The sequence below is a fragment of the Dryobates pubescens genome, chromosome 37 (assembly GCF_014839835.1).
Source record: "Dryobates pubescens isolate bDryPub1 chromosome 37, bDryPub1.pri, whole genome shotgun sequence".
NCBI lineage: Eukaryota > Metazoa > Chordata > Aves > Piciformes > Picidae > Dryobates > Dryobates pubescens.
In genome coordinates this window covers 434,958-452,081 of record NC_071648.1, presented here as the reverse complement: position 1 = coordinate 452,081, position 17,124 = coordinate 434,958, and the positions used below count along the sequence as shown (strand labels likewise).

General features: G+C 49.0%; 1 protein-coding gene across 2 annotated transcripts; it reads left to right on the top strand.

Annotated features, from left to right (window-relative positions):
* Positions 1–317: 317 nt before the first annotated feature.
* C37H2orf88 (chromosome 37 C2orf88 homolog) lies at positions 318–16,036 on the top strand. 2 transcript variants are annotated; one of them, XM_054177004.1, is made up of 3 exons: positions 318–625; positions 8,154–8,230; positions 14,341–16,036. In XM_054177004.1, the coding sequence occupies exon 3, from the start codon at positions 14,509–14,511 to the stop codon at positions 14,770–14,772; it is 264 nt and encodes an 87-aa protein (XP_054032979.1). In that variant the 5' UTR covers positions 318–625; positions 8,154–8,230; positions 14,341–14,508; the 3' UTR covers positions 14,773–16,036. The 2 variants fall into 2 exon arrangements, with proteins under 2 accessions (XP_054032979.1, XP_054032980.1); XM_054177005.1 differs by lacking the exon at positions 8,154–8,230.
* Positions 16,037–17,124: the final 1,088 nt, after the last annotated feature.

Genomic DNA, 17,124 nt, shown 5'->3' with positions numbered 1-17,124 from the left:
ACTCTTCCATTCACCAGCACTTCCTCATTCCCCATCCACTGATTGATCAAAGGGCTGAGCTAAGCTTTCTCCATTTCCTGCCTCCATCCTTCATCAAGTTAAAAACCCCTAAAAGAGGATTTCTATTTTTTTTCTCCCCTCCTTTTCCCCTTCAATTTCCCCTCTCGGCTCCATCCCGCTGCTGAGACATCTCGGCACCGAGGGAGGGCGGAGCGGTGAGGCTGAGCTTCCCCCCCCGCCCCTCCACCTCCCTTTCTCCGCTCCACCCGGCAGCATCAGCGGTGCCGAGGGGAGGAGTACAGCGGAGCGCAGCCGGGTGAGTGGCGGTGGGTGGCAGCCGATTTGGGCTTCCTCCCCGGGGGCTACCTGTGCGAGGAGCGTGGCGCCCCGGCCCGTCCCTGCGCTCCTCGCACAGGTATCCTCCAGGGAGGGAGCCCAGGAAGGACTGAGGAGGGGAAATGTATCCCTAAAGTGGTGGGTTTGCATCTTTAGGAACGAGAAGCTGGAGGATGAGAGCCTGAACCAGCAAGCAGAACCCTCACCGAGCTGATTGACTTGATGGATGGAGGAGTGCTGGTGGGATAACCATGCTTGTGGCACTTAAACCACCCCCCACGTCGTGCTGGTAGGTCAAGGTTTCTTGCTTGGAGGTCCTGCAAGGATTAGGGTAGCCCAGGGTTGGGTTGTGGGGAGGGTTGTCTCCACCCTAGGCGGGGTGGCAAGCCTGGATGCATTCCTGTGCAACCTGATCTAGGAGTACCTGCCTTGGACTAGACGTTCTCTAGAGGTTTCTTCCAACCCATATGATTCCATGACCCGTGGGGTGAATAGAGACCGTGGGCAGGACTGATCTTCACCATCACAAGCTTATGCTGTGGAGGGAAGCATGAAGAGCTGGGCTTTGTGGTGGGGGTTTTCAGGACAGACAGCCTTACTCCTCCTGTCATCTCACAGTCAGGTTGTGAGCAGCCAAGTCCTCAAAACAGAGATTTGGACACAAACTGGAACACAGGAGGTTCCACATAAACATGGCAGGGGGGGTGGAACTAGATGATCCTTGAGGTCCCTTCCAACCCTAACAATACTGTGGTTCTAGCATAAGGGGGGAAAATCTTCACTTTGAGGGTGGCAGAGCATTGAACCAGGCTGCCCAGAGAGGTTGTAGAGTCTCGATCTCTGAAGTCATTCAAATACCACCTGGATGCTGTCCTGCTCTAGGTGAATCTGCTCTAGCAGAGGGGGCTTGCACTCCATGATCTTCACAGGTGCTGCTCCAGCTGGGCACTCACAGTGTTACCAGAGAGGAGGTAGTGCAGGGTGAAGGGATGCGATTGATGGGAGGGTAAATGGTGTGGCTGCCTCCATGAGCCGTGTTCCTGCTGCGGGGAGGACACGAGACAGCTGCGTTTGCTGGCTGAGGTGCTGGGAGGGCTCCTCCTCTGCCCCTGCCCCCAGCAGCTTTTCCAAGCTGCGTGCAGCTTACCTTGATGTAGCACATTGCCAAACACAGCTTTAGGAGTGCTAAGATCATCCATGGCAAAAATTATAAAGCATTAAGAAACATCTCCTGCTTTCTCATAGTTCAGGAAGAAGGAGTCCAAATTAGGTTTCTAAATATAGTAATTTAAAAAGAAAGGGGGGAAAAAAAATCAACCAAGAGGGATTTATGCTCCAGTCCCCACAAAGTGGCATCTTTAACCTTCCAGTTCATTCCAATTCATTTTCTTCTGAACATGATGTTCTGCTGAGAAACTTCCCCCTTCAAGATGACTGTGGCTTGTGCAAGTCTCACAAAGGCTTGGGCAGAGCCTTGTGATGCTTGTGTCTCTGGGGACAAAGTGGTTCCATGGGGAGGGTCCTAGGGGGACGAACTGGCAGTGCCACCAGGCTGCACAAGGCACAGCTGGCCTCAGATGGCTTCTCGGGTGTGAAGGCAGCAGCTCTGTTGGAGGTAGAAGCTGGCACCTTAGGAGTGGTGACATTCAAAAAGCAGATCCTGGGGGAGAGCTGTGAGACAGTGATTTTTTTAAGGCTGGCACAGCTCTTCATTGCAGTTCTGGGCAGCTTCCTACAGCTGGAGCATCTGGGTGTTAACTCCTCCTTGGGTCTCTTGCCCCCCAGCTGGTTTCTGCCTGTCCTTAGTAACAGAATTGTGATTTTAACCCGTGAGGCAGTGTTCCCCTGCACCTCCCTGTGTGAAATGTGGAGAAATGGATCTTCTACTGCATTCCTCATTCTGATTTCCAGCTTGACAAGTGGCTTCTGTATAGCAACAGAAAGAGGGTCGTGTGCTGCTCTTCTTGTACCCTTCTGTGGTTGATCTTAGGCAGGTCCTGGTTGTCTCCTTCCTTCTGGCTTTCATCTGCATTAATCCAAGCCTTTGCCATTCACAGAATGGTTTAGGTTAGAAGGGACCTTAAAGATCATCTAGTTTCAATCCCCCAGCCATGGGCAGGGAGACCTTCCACTAGACCGGCTTGCTCAAGGCCTCATCCAGCCTGGCTTTGAACACCACCAGGGAGGGGGAATCTACAACCTCCCTGAGCAACTTGTTCCAATGTCTCCCCACCCTCACTGTAAGGAATTTCTTCCTAATTTCCATTCTAAATCTTCCCTCCTCAAACTTAAAGCCTTTCCCTCTCATCCTATGACTACGAGCCCTTGTACAAAGTCCTTTGTAAGGGCATCACAAAGCAAACCCACCAACCTCATTCATACCTTATGGTCTGCAGCTCCATATGTTCAGAGCTGGATCTTGTGACAGATAGTACAATAAAACACGACCCTGTCAGACTGAGATACTGATCCACTGCTTCACCTGCTGCTGCTCGCCAGCTCTTGCTGGCAGGCTCCCCAGGCTGGGCAGCAGCCAGTGATAATGGCAGGAGGAGCTTTCTTGCAAAGATTTGTGCATCTCTATTTGTCATCTGCAGCGGTCTGCCTTTGGCTGGCACCTGTGGAAAACACTAATACACCTTTAAAAAGAAGCCTGGATCCTAAGCTTTAGCACAGTCTAAGTAGCTTGATGTTTGAGTGCGTTCCTGAGGGCAGGCTGTGACCTGCTGGGGTGGGAGTTTCGTGGTATATGTAGGGAAATACCAGTTTCCACCCTACTGCATCCACAGTGTCACAGCACTGTAAGAAACCAACAGGCTGCTTAGAGCAGTCTGACCTTGCTCAGAGCCTCTGACACCCTTTGATGGTACATCTTGCATTTACCTCAGCTGTGGGCACGTTTGAGTGGGTCGTCTTCTTGACTATGTTGATTTGCAGTCAGTGCCTGTGGGAGGACGGGCTGATAACAGCAAGATCTGTGGGCTTTGCTGAAAGATGTGCTGACCCCAGGATGGAGGAGAATGGAACAGCTGCATATTTATATTGAAAGCTGTATATCCATTTCTGACATTCTGTTTCTGTTCACTCGCTGCTTTTGAGCACAATTTGTTATTTGGGTTCTTAGTTTCAGATCTCCTCGGTGACCATGAGTTTTTCCTTCCTCTGAATCAAGATATTCCTCTATAATTTCTGTAGTTGGGTTCCTTAATTCCCTACAGATGGAGTTTCTGAGAGGCTCTGCATCTTTTCCATACCCTTTCTTCTACAGCCTGGCTTGGAGGCCTCACTTCCTAAGGAAATACATTGGCCCAATCTTATCTAGCAAACAGGCTTTCATCCTGCTCTTGTTTGCATGAGGGCAGGTTAATGTTCTTCCTCACGTGTGGTCTGGCAGAGAGTCTGTGCTGATACCTGTCTGCTTGTATTCTGAGCCACTGGGGAAAAACCCCACCAGGCATTGAAAACCCAAGCAGAATGAATAGGTTGTAGATGTTTCTGTCCAAGTTTGAAGAAAATAGTGGTAGGTACAGATGCTTGGACAAGCAGCTCACAGAATCACAGAATGTTAGGGGCAGGAAGGGACCTCCAGGGATCATCTAGTCCACCCCCCCTGCCAAAGCAGGATCACCTAGGGCAGGTCACACAGGCATGTGCCTAGGCAGGTTTTGAAAGTCTCCAGAGAAAGAGACTCCACAACCTCTTTGGGCAGCCTGTTCCGGGACTCCAGCACCCTCACAGTAAAGAAGTGTTTCCTCGTGTTGGGCTGGAACCTCCTGTGTTCTAGTTTGTACCTGTTGTTCCTTGTCCCACCACTGAGCACCACCAAAAAGAGCCTGGCACCTGCATCTTCACACCCACCCCTCAGACATTTATGGACATTAATAAGATACCCCCTCAGCCTTCTCTTCTCCAGACTAACCAGCCCCTGCTCTGTCAGCCTTTCCTCGCAGGAAAGATGTTCAAGCCCCTCAATCATCCTTGTAGCTTTCCATTGGAGTCTGTCTCTCCCTGCCTCTCTTGAACTGGGGAGCCCAGAACTAGACAGTATTCCAGGTGTGGTCTCACCAGTGCAGAGCAGAGAGGAAGGAGAACTTAGTAGACCTCAGTTCAAACTAAGAGCTCAGTTCAATGAGAGCAGTTGAGCTCAGGTAAAATGAGAGCAGAACCTGTAAGAAGTTTTCAGCTTCCTCACACCCTCTTGCCTTCAGGCTGCTCCATGTGATTCTGGTAAACAGGAGGAGGGAGGATTTGGGGACAGGCTGACTGGGGACAGTGCTACTTTCATCCAATCAGACAGCTACCAAGCACACAATGTTCTCTGCTTTTAACAAGAATTGTATTCTTTTCTTGGATGAAAACTAACCTTGTGGCTGCTGAGGGCTGTACCTACTGGCACTGCTGTTTCCTGAGCTCTTGTTCTCACCTGAAGGTGTCTTGCTGTATTCCTTTGCTTGCTACATCAGCTGTCCTCTCACTGAAAAGCCTTTTAACATAAACCAGAGGTCTCACTGAAAAGTGAGTCTTGTTCTTTCTCCATTCAGTTACAGGCTGCCTTAGAAGCCTCCAAAAGTGTTATCAATTCTGGCCACGGAGAGGAAAAGCTCAAGCTTCTGAAATTCCAGCGTGTGCTCCGAGACAGATAACCAGGAGGCTTTCACTTACATGCTAATCCTGCACAGCACTTGTCTGTGGCTCCTGCATCCAGCCCCCTCGGCCTGTAACGCTTATCTCTTGGTGGCTGTAAGGAACACGAGAGGGACAGGATGGCCCTGCAAGGAGTGAGGTCTCCATTTTTCCTCTGCACTGTCTGAGGTTTTTTGGGGTGTTCAGATACTGACTGAGTGATTGTTTAGTGGCTGTGTGAGGTAGATGGACGAGGGAATAATGCTTGTCTCAAAATGGCTTGTTAAAGCTTCCCTTTCCCGTGATTAGGAGGAGCCTTTATGTTACTGCAGTGTGCCTCACTGAATGATAGGGTTTGGAAGAGACTTGTGGAGATCATCTAATCCAACCCCCCTGCTAGAGGAGGTTGCCCCGGGTGGTGTCTAGGCAGGTTTTGAATGACTCCAGAGATGAAGACTCCACAGCCCCTCTGGGCAGCCTTTTTCCAGTGCTCCACCACCATCAAGGTAAAGAAGTTTCTCCTCATGTTTAGGTGGAACTGCCTATGTTCAGGTTTGAAGCTATTACCTTGTTCTCTCATTGGGCACCACTGGAAGGAGCCTGGCCTCATCCTCCTGACATCCACCCTTTTAAGTAGTTACATGCACTGATAAATTCCCCTCTCAGTCTGCTCCTCTTCATGCTAAAAAGCCCCGAGTCCCTCAGCCTTTCTTCATAAGAGAGACGTTCTAGTTCCCTAACCATCCTCACAGCCCTTTGCTCTACCCTCTCAGTGAGTTCCCCACCCTTCTTTTGCTGGGGAACCCAGAAATGGATACAGTACTCCAGATACAATGGCTACAATACTCCTGGCCTCACCAGGGCAGAGGGAGAGGAGAACGTCCCTTGACCAGCTGCCCACACTCTTCTTAATGCACCCTAGCAGACCACTGTCCTTCTTGGCACAAGGGCACGTTTCTGGCTCACGCTCATCTCATTGTCCACTAGGACTCCCGGGTCCTTCTCTGCCGAGCTGTTTTCCAGCAGGTCAGCACCCAACTTGTAGTGATCCATGGGGTTATTACTGCCTGTCTCCTCTGCAGGATTTGCAGCAAAGCGGCTGCTAAGGAGAAAGGAAAAGCAGTGGAGGGGGGAGCTTTGAGAGCCCCTGGCTGGGGCTGCCCTGCAGCGCTGCAGGCGCTGCTGCGTGCTGAGCCAATGATTCATCCCTCTGCCATTTGTGTGGCGCTGCTCGGCTCCGAGCTGCAGAGCGTCCAACGGTGTCATGTGTCCTCCCGAGTCACACCCCAGCTCGGCAGGGAGAGGAAAGGCGCAGAAAGGATGTTCTGGCTTTCTGTTCCTCACTGTTACTACGTGCAGCACACCAATGTTTGACGTGATGAGGTACAGTTCAGAGGTCTGGAAGCCTGAACGCTGTTTGGTTTACCTCTGCTGGTACGTCAGCTGGGTCACCTGCCAGGAGTGTGACGGTCTCTGCTACAAAGTGCAGCGTTTATTGTCTCCACGATGACAACAGGACCGGAGTGGTCTATCTGTTCTCCCTATGTGCTTGGATAACAAAGGTCCAGGTCTCAGCAGAAGCTGGTGAGGGACTTTTTAGGGTGTCAGGTAGTGACAGGACTAGGGGGAAGGGAGCAAAACTAGAAGTGGGTAGATTCAGATTGGATGTTGGGAAGAAGCTCTTTCCCATGAGGGTGGTGGGACACTGGAACAGGTTGCCCAGGGTGGTGGTAGAAGCCTCATCAGGCTGGATGTGGCTGTGAGCAACCTGACCTAGCGTGAAGGGTCCCTGGCCATGGCAGGGAGGTTGGAACTAGATGATTCTCAAGGTCCCTTCCAACCCTAATAATTCCATGATTCTCTGAGAGGCAGAAGGGGAAACAGGGGAGAGCTTCTCAGCTTAGGCAAAAGTTGGGCTGCTCCAGGTGCTGGCTTATTATCCTTCCTATGTCCTTGCTGAAACAGTCCTGGTTGCAGAAGGAGCCACTGGACCAAGCAGCAGCCCCACTGTGCACCCAGGGCTAGGTGCTGCACAGAAGTTGTTGCAGCCTATCATTCACTCTAATTCCCAAAGTGCTGCATCATCCTTTTACCTTTGTCAAAGTCACACAGGGTGGGTGAGCAGGCAAACAGGCTCCTGCAAGGCCAGCACTGCTCTGTGATGATGTATAACTTTGACATCTTCACAGGAGCTGTTTTATTTAATGGTTCCTTTGCAGAATCCCAGTTGTGAAGCTGCCTGTGCTGCACTAGGGACAAGTGGGACAACTTGTTCAAAGCAGATGTGGTTTGGGTAAGTACTGAAGAGGGAGATCTGGAGGAGGGTCACAGGGACTCATAGAATCATAGAATTGTCAGGGTTGGAAGGGACCTCAAGGATCATCCAGTTCCAAACCCCCTGCCATGGGCAGGGACACCTCACACTAGAGCAGGTTGCTCACAGCCACATCCAGCCTGGCCTTCAAAACCTCCAGGGATGAGGCTTCCACCACCTCCCTGGGCAACCTGTGCCAGTCTCTCACCACCCTCATGGGGAAGAATTTCCTCCTAACATCCAATCTGAATCTCCCCATTTCTAGGCTTTTTTCCCATTCCCCTTGTCCTATCGTTACCTGGCACCTTAAAAAGTCCCTCACCAACAGAATGACAGAATTGTTAGGGTTGGAAGGGACCTCAAGGACCATCTAGTAAAAGTTTGGAAAGCAGGGAGCCTGGCTCTGCCTCAGCAGAAATTCCTCCCTGTCTTCAGCTGGGCAAAGCTGTGCTGAGCTATTTTGAAAAGTGTGACATTTTCAATCTGGTGACTGCTGTAACAAAGTGTTAGGCAAAGTGGTTCCTTGCAGAGTAGCACTGAGCTGCAAGGAGATTTCATCACAGGCCTTATGGATGGAAACCATTTAAACAGACGCAGGAACTGGTTTCCTATGGCAGCTAGAGATGTTGCCTAACAGCGAAACTCTTGCTCTTATGCCTGTCTTCATCAGATGGAGACATATTCCAGAGGGGCAGGAGGAACTCCAGAGTTTGGCTAGCCTGCACTTATCTGTTTGCAATTGTCTCCTCTTGATGATTTTAATGCCTGAAAAAGAATCTTATTTGTCCAAATAAAACTGCACCTGTGCCAGTAATGCCTTTTTGGCCTTGTATAATGGTGAACTGCAGGCATCCTTTTACCACTGTTTTGTTTCCTTCAGCGACTGGAAATGAACTTACCTTGGCAGGAAGCGCTTGGCCAGGCTGGCACAGAGACTGCTTAACCCCCTCCTGCAAGGTGAGTGCAGCTTTGTGTGGTACAACTCCCTCAGTATTTTCTCTCTCCTCATACCACCACGGGGCATGTGTGTAGTAAATAACCTAAGAGGCGGAACAAAACCTCAACTTGTCCTTCGAGCTCCAGGGGTAGGGAAGAGAATGAGTTGTTCTCAGGACTCTTTAATACTGCACAGTGTTTGTGGCGTGGAAGTTTAATGAGGTATTTAAAAGCATATTGACTATGTGTCCACCGAAATCAAGCACAACTGGAAACCTCTAGTTTTCAAATTAATTAAATCAACATTTAATTTACTGTGAAGTCAGCCTCTGAGAAGAGATGTTAAGGGGTTTGATGGTGATAGAGGGCTGGAGCACCTCTCCTGTGGAGACAGACTAAGAGAGTTGGGGCTGTTCAGTCTGGAGAAGGCTCCGAGGAGACCTGATTGTGGCCTTCCAGTATCTGAAGGGGTCCTACAAGAAAGCTGGGGAGGGACTTTTTGGGGTGCCAGGTAGTGATAGGACTAAGGGGAATGGAACAAAAATAGAAGTGGATAGATTCAGATTGAATGTTAGGAAGAAGTTCTTCCCCACGAGGATGGTGAGACCCTGGAACAGGTTGCCCAGGGAGGTGGTGGAAGCCTCATCCCTGGAGGTTTTCAAGGCCAGGCTGGATGTGGCTCTGAGCAACCTGCTGTAGCGTGAGGTGTCCCTGCCCATGGCAGGGGGGTTGGGACAGGATGATCCTTGAGGTCCCTTCCAACCCTGACCATTTTGTGATTCTGTGGTTCTGTAGTGTGGCTGTAACTCCTGGGTGTTGGTATAGTAGAGGAGATGGCAGCTCCCCAACCTCTGCCTCCAGCTAAGCACAGCTGCTTCTCTGTCACATGAGGAATGGCATCTGCAAACGTTTTGGCCTGAACCATTTATGCCCTGGTTTCTTGAGACACAACTGGCAACAGATTAGAGCTTGAACACTGCAAGAAACAGATTTGTACCAGACAGCTTTGCCTTGTGCAGTTCCTAGGAGCTAAAGGAACTGCCTTTTCTTCCCCTTTGAGGGTGTGAGCATTGTGAGGAGAGTTAGGGATGTTAAACACCCTGTCAGAACTTTGCAGTCTGGAGAGGAGATAGGATTTAAATAGTGCTTTCCACCACATCTGTGCAAGTAGTGGTTGTCAAAAAACTAGAAAGCAGGCAGAGGACTGAAGGCAGCTTTATTTACATGCTAACAATTGCTAACTTGAGTAGAGCAGGCAAACCATAAAACTTACTGCAGTGACTTGGAAAGGATTGTGGTCTATAAATAATGAAATGAGCAATGGCCATGAATTTCAACCAGGGTCAATACCTTTGCTTTTAAGCAAATCAACTGGTGATCAATCCGGAACAGTTTAGCTGTCTTGCATGCCTTGCCATGAGCTACAAGTTTCATAACCCACCACTTCCTCTGTGTAGGACAGTCACAAGAATGTTTGATTTAGCCCAGGTGAAAAAGCAGAGGTGAGAAGGTGGGAACAGAAGTAGATCCTCTAGAAGAAGATGCTGACCTAGGAGGTTTTTCCCTACCTGTTGCTTAGCTGTTCCTTAGCTCACTTTCTCTCCCTCTTTCTGCTAGACACTAACTCATCTGCTGGTGTCCCCTCACAGAAGAGGAAAGGGAACTCCAGCTGTGGGAGGGAAACATCTTAAAACAATGACAAAATACTAACTAGAGCTGGCTACCACTTGACAGGCCTCCTGTAGTAAGTGCAAGAAGAGGACAATGTAGAAAACATGGCTCCAAAGAGATAAACTGAATCATCATCAAAGAAAGTGTCTGGGATCAAACTGATAAAGTATGTTGTTGTATCAGCTGTGGCATAGAGCTTCCCTGGGTCTGGGGAATCTGAGGTGTAACTACAACATTCACAGCTCTGGCTAAGCCTAGGGAGGACACAAAATCTGATCTGAAACTTCGAAGTTGCTACCAGTGGTGCAGTCAGAAGGGATTAGGCCACATACCTGCATTGCCTCCCAGTGAAGCTTGGGCACTACCTTGGCTGGACAAAGACTGCAGCAGTGCTGGGTCACAGATGTTATTAGTGATTCTTTGCCATGGTACATACTTGGAGCTACATATTGGTCCAGAAGAGCAAGTGGAAATTAGTTTTATTAATGTTTTATTAATGATAAATATCAAAATTAGACCCAGAGAGGATATTGCTATTGGAAAGTTTTGAATTATTCACATGTCTGAATTGCCTTCAGGCATCCCATAGTATGGCTTAGCTTGGAATGGACCTCTGAGATCACCTACTCCAACCCCCCTGCCATGGGCAGGGACACCTCTCAACTAGACTTGGTTGCCCAAGGCCTCATCCAGCCTGGCCTTGAATACCTCCAAGGAGGAGGCATCCACAACCTCCCTGGGCAATGTGTTTCAGAGTCTCACCACCTTCCTACTGAAGAACTTCTTCCTAAGATCCAGTCTAAACCTACTCTTCCTCAGCTTAAATCCATTCCCCCTTGTCCTATCATTAGACACTCCTATGAAAAGTCCCTCTCCAGCTTTACTGTAGGATCCCATCAGGTATTGGAAGGCAGCTCTAAGGTCCCTCCAGAGTCTTCCCTTCTCCAGGCTGAACAACCTCAGCTCCCTCAGCTTAGCCCCTTGGCCTCGGCCTGTAAGCACGTTTAGTGAATGTTTCATCAGCTCATGGGTGTTTTATAAACATCCACAGGGAGAAATGGATTTTGGAGCAGGGAAGGGAATCCTTCCTTTGACTCATTTAATAACAAGGTATTGCAGTAAAAATCTCAGCCATAGCTGAGCTCCCCTCTGTGTTGGGTAGAAGCACACAGAGCAGCAGTGAGGTGGTGTTCCAGGCTTAACTGTACTGCCTGCTTGCTCTGCACTGCACTGGCAGGGGCTGCAGCCTGTCATTACCCACACAAGAGGCTTGACTGCATTTTGTTAAAGCAGTTTACAAACATTTCTCCAAAATGCTGAAATACTCTGGCACAAAGCTTGAAGGGATGAAAACATTTATATGTACTTGGTGGTTTCAGAAGCCCCTTAAGTCTGACCTGCTGGGAACATGAACCACCACTGCTGAGTGCTGGCACTTAGCTCTACAAAGTGTTTTGTAAACAGGTAGCCTGGAGAAGAGAAGGCTCAGGGGGGACCTTAGAGCTGCATTTCAATATCTGAAGGGGACCTACAACAAGACTGGGAAAGGACTGTTTAGAAGGGCTTGCAGTGATAGAACAAAGGGCAATGGTTTGAAACTGAAGCAGGGCAGATTTAGGTTGGACATAAGGAGGAAGTTCTTTACAATGAGAGTGGTGAAATACCAGAACAGGCTGCCCAGGGATGTGGTTGAGGAGACTCCCTGGAGACATTCAAGATCAGACTTAATGTGGCCCTGGCCAGCCTGCTCTAGTTGGAGGTGTCCCTGCTGACTGCAGGGGGGGGTGGACAAAATGACCTTTAAGGGTGCCTTCCAAGCCAATGCAATATGTACTCAGCACTGGTTAGGCTACACCTTGAGTACTGTGTCCAGTTCTGGGCCCCTCCGTTTAAGAAGGACATTGAGGTTCTTGAACAATTCCAGAGAAGGGCAACAAGGCTGGGGAGAGGCCTTGAGCACAGCCCTGTGAGGAGAGGCTGAGGGAGCTGGGGTTGTTTAGCCTGGAGGAGGCTCAAGGGAGACCTCGTTGCTCTCTACAGCTACCTGAAGGGAGATTGTAGACAGGTGGGGGTTGGTCTCTTCTCCCAGACAATCAGCACCAGAAGAAGAGGACAGAGTCTCAAGCTGCACCAGGCTCAGGTTTAGGCTCGGGGTGAGAAAGTTCTTCACACAGTTGTTAGCCATTGGGATGTGCTGCCCAGGCAGGTAGTGTAGTCACCATCCCTGGAAGTGTTCAAGAGGGGATTGGATGTGGCACTTGGTGCCATGGTTTAGTAGTCCTGAGGTGTTGGGTGACAGGTTGGACTTGATGATCTTTGAGGTCTTTTCCAACCTTATTGATTCTATGATTCTATGTGACTCTGTGATGTTTTTATGAACTAGGAGAAAGGAGAGAAGCTTGTCCCTGTGAACCTGGTTATGAGTCAGCTGCTAGGCTGGGCAAGTCCCATCCTACCTGTGAAGCACCATTTGCTTGCCCATGGCATTGATCTCCTCAGCAAATATTTGCTTGTAATCAGGCTACTGGATTGGAGCCTCTTTCCCCCAGCATATAAAGCAAATCAATGAGGCTCAACATCTTTGCCATGATTATGTTTTCTAAGGCTATTTACAAAAAAACCTTTAACTTTGGCTGACCTTAGTACAACGTCATTGGGTGAAGCTGCAGGGAACAGTTGGTTTCTGTGCAGCAGAGTCTTTATTTTGGCTGGCAGTCTATTAACTCTGAGAAGTGGGGAAGCTCATGCCAAGCTGGGCATATCGTGAGATTCTGCTTTGCCTGTCCACAGAAAGTGGCCTAAGGCACAGCTTTGTGGGCTAAGAAACAAAAAACCCACCCAGAATTCAAGGCTGACCCATTCTCATTCTCGAGGCGGCTAACAAAAGGACTCTGTCTGGTGTTCTCCCCAGCAGAAACCTCAGAGCAGCTCTCCACTATTTAAAGGGAGCTACAGGACAGCTGGAGAGAGACTTTCCACCAATGCAAGCAGTGACAGGACAAGGGGCAATGGCTTCAAACTGGAAGAAAGTAATTTTTTTTTCCCCATGGTGGTGCTGAGGCACTAAAACTGGTTGCCTGGAGAAGCTGTGGAGGCTCCAAGCCTGGAAGTACTGAAAGCCAGGTTGGATGGGACCACGAGCAACCTGGTCTAGTAGAAGGTGTCCCTGCCCTGGCAGTGGGGTTGGAACTAGATATCTTTAAAGTCCGCTCCAACCTAAAGCATTCTATGAATCGATAGAGACAGAAGCTGCAATCCCACAAAGAGCAGAACCCACAGGAGTAATTCCTTGAAAGAAATGTGCTGTACAAGTGATTTTACTGGGTAAGCCACTGAAAAGTTATGATCCAGGTTAGTTTTAAATGTTGTGAGGTGAATCCATTGATTGGTTTGGGTTAAAATACATCATTGTCCCAAATTTCTTCCACTGGAGTAGCACTAACATAATGATTTTCTTTAGCTTTAGTTGAAGTTCACCATCTGCACTGAAAGGTTAGGAGGGATCAGGAGCGACCTGCTCCAGTGGAAGGTGTCCCTGCCACTGGCAGGGAGACTGGGACTAAATCATGGGCACCATGAGGAAGTTCTTCAGAGAGAGAGTTGTTAGCCCTGGAAATGGGCTGTCCAGGGAGGTGGTGGAGTCACCATGCCTGGAGGTGTTCAAGAGGGGACTGGACATGGCACTTGGTGCCATGGTTTAGTAGTCATGAGGTGTTAGGTGACAGGCTTAGACTTGATGATCTTTGAGGTCTTTTCCAACCTTATTGATTCTATGGTTCTATGATCTTGAAGGTCCCTTCCAACACAAACCATTCTCTGATTCTCTAGATCTCAGTAAGAATGGAGCTCCATCTCTGAACAGAGCTGCCTTGAGCACAGCAGTTTGCTGCTGCTTTCCCCAGCCTCCTGATGAAAACCCCAAAAGCAGCTCGTTTCTCCTGAACCCCTTCTCCTGCCTGCACGCCCAAGCCTCCTTGAGCACAGCACAATGACACCAAGAATTAGTGTCAGTGCTGCCCAAGGGGTGTACAACAGCCATGGCACAAGGCTGTTGTTGGGTGGTGGTTGCATGGTGCTTCTGTGGGGTGGTTTGGGGTCTGGTTTTTCTTCTCCTCAGCAGCCGCCGCCGGTGGAGTTAAGCAGCGCTTGTTTACCGATCCGGAGGACAGCACTGCGTTGGCAGTCTGGGAGAAACAGATTACTTCTTTTTCCTAAGACCTCTACATTCCTAGATGGCTTACAGCACGTACTGGGAATTGCACTCCAAGGCAGCCCGAATTGAGGTCAAGCTTTGCCTACTTGTAGTAGACGGATGCTGCTGATAAAAACGTTCCCGGCACGCCACGCAGAGATTTATTAAAGCTGCTGCTGCTGGCGTCTGTGGTGAATTCAGCTTCCCTTTGAGCTCACTGATAACAGTAAACTGTTCATTGCCTTTACATGAAACGCTGTTTTGACAGATTTCCTCAGAAGTAAAGAAGCACAAACGCAGACGTTCTCCTCCTCGGAAGTAACTGGACCTGCCGGCAAGAAGCAAACACCACTGTGTATGAAACAGAGGAACTGTTGTCAGGTCCTCAAAACAATGCTGTTGAACTGAATGTTGCAGCTGCACCTTCAGATGTACCATGGGATGCATCAAATCCAAGAATGCCTTTGCGGGTTCAAACACTCTCCAGGATGAGCGCATCACAGGAGGCAGTGAAGGCTGCACCGGGGAGAAGTCCTCGCTGATAGGAGCCAAGGCGGAGGAGAAAGGTCCCTCCAGCACCATCGTGCTGGACTACGCGCACCGCCTCTCCCGGGAGATCCTCGAGCAGGCGGTGAAGCAGTGGGCAGTGACTGAGAGCAAATACAGTGACATCCCCTTCATCGAGAGCGATGTGCCCTGAGCCCTGCCTGCCGAGGACTGCCCGCTGGCCTGCCTGCTCAGCAGCTGGTATTCAGCACACAGGATCAGCTGTGAGCTGAGTGTAAAGCCACCACCACCTCAGTGTGTCTGCAAGAAGAGGCTGGGGAAAAAAATAGTTTGCCTTTTAATCTGTCTTGCTAAGAAACTAACGGGATCCCAGCAGAATCCATGAGTCCAGTGTCGTTCGCCACCCAGCCGTACGCCGAGCGTGTTCTGTCTTTGTGTGTGTTGAATGTCAGCAGAAATTCATGTTAAAAAGGGAGATAACCTGGCTGCCCTGCAACTGCACAAGCACTGCCATGGAGGCCCCAAAGATGCTTAATGACAAGACATGGAGTAGTTTGATGTGCTGCCTAAACAATCAGAGCTGTGTTTGTGGTAGGTGAAAAGAGCAGAAACTCTCTGTGCTTGGTAAGTCTGCCTGCATTGTGCCCAAATGAAGCCAAGGTCTGCATGTAGCAGGGATGGCTGCTGTCAGATTTTACTTGTATTCTTTGACCTGACTCGATCTGTAAACCACAAAACTATGGTGGTGAGGAGAAGCATTTTATAAAGCCAAGTAGTATTCAGTGAACCACAAGGATTATGATACAATTTCACTTCCAGTCTTAGGAGAACAGTGTTGAGAAGCGATGCATTATCACTGACAGGTGCACTGGCTTCCAGAAATGCATGAAGCCAGGTCTCTCAAATCCTGCAGTACGGTGGTCTGATGACATCTGACCACTGTGTTCACACCAAAGCTGTTTGTTTTCTGGGTTGGGGGTTTTGTTGTTGGATTTTTTTTGATGCTAGGATGCTGGGGTTTGGGGGGAGGTGTAGGGGGGGTTGTTTGGGGTTTTTTACTGTAACCCAGATAGGTCTGCAAAAACTACTGATGCTAGCTAGTGACATGAACCTTCAGAGGTCCAAGAGTGTTTTAGGACCATGTGTCATGGGAACTCTGGCTGCATTACTCTACTTCACTCTGCAGTAACCCCCTTGGAACAGTTTGCCTTCCTTTACCTTCTGCAGGCTCATCGCTTGCCTGTTGGTAAAATTGTGCAGCAATGAGCTACAGAAATCTACAGCCTCAGCAGTGCCCTGAGCTAGTGAAAAAGCCTCAAGGCCCAAAGCTAGAGGGTTCCATTCTTTACTTTCTCCAGCTTGCATCCACACATTATGCCCTACTTCTCCAGGCTCCTAACTAGCATCTGAGATATCAACAAAAGGATCAATTATCTTAAAGCTATGGTTTTGCTGACACTATCAAGTGAATGCCTGCTAAAAGCCTGGGGAGTTAGCACCTGTTGTTTCCTTTGCTGTTATGGCTAGTGTAAAAGATGTAGGGTTTTTCATTTCCCAGATCAAAGAACTTTCCATTTGATGTTTTAATTTTATAGAAAAAATATTTCCATAGTGCCCAAAAGTGTTACTGTTTTAAAGAGGCACAGGGAGTTCTGGTCATTCATAGAATCATAGAATGGTTTGGGCTGGAAGGGACCTCCAAAGGTCATCCTGTCCAACCCCCTCTGTAGCCAGCAGGGACATCATTCACTATGTCAGGTTGCTCAGAGCCTTGTCGAGCCTGGCCTTAAAGATCTCCAGGCATGGGGCCTCAGCTACCTCCCTGAGCAACCTGTTGCAGTTTTCCATCACCCTCATGGTGCAGAACCTGTTCCTCATCCAATCTAAATCTGCTGTTCTCCAATTTCAGACCATTGCCCCTACCCCCCATCACTGCAGGCCTTTGTAAACAGTCCCTTCTTGCAGGCCCCCTTCAGGTACTGGAAGGCTGCTATTAGGTCTCCTCAGAGCCATCTCTTCTCCTGGCTGAATAAGCCCAGCTCCCTCATCCTGTTTTTTCCAACCAAAACAATTCTGTGATTCTAAGCAGAAAGAAGCCCACCTCTTTCTTAGCTATAAGACTGTCTATGAACTGAGCTGCTCTGCAACCTTTGTGACACAAACTTAGTTCTTGAAATTCACCTGGATAGGGAGTGGTTGCATCAGGAGTAAAGGGTGAAAAATGCTTCTTTACAGCACAAGACTGCTCTTAACTGACAGCAACCAGACTAGGCCCTGCTATTGAGACTGTCCTCAGGCTTTTGCTGGACAAGGGAACAAAACTTGATTATGATGTAATGTCTTACTCTTTGAAGTAATGCAGCCTTTGAAGCCATAGGTAAGTGGGACTAAGGTATTATGGCCCTCTTAAATTCTACTAACTCTTCCTTGAAGCTCTAAAACATACCAACATCTGCTCTATTTAAAAAACCTCCATGCCATGAAGCAGGCTGAATTTAAAAGCAATCCCAGAAGACCCATCAGATCAGTGCCTATCAGTTGGATG

What these genes read in the sequence shown, in the direction of transcription:
- C37H2orf88 (XM_054177005.1), top strand. Translation starts at nt 14,509, where the DNA reads ATGGGATGCATCAAATCCAAGAATGCCTTTGCGGGTTCAAACACTCTC.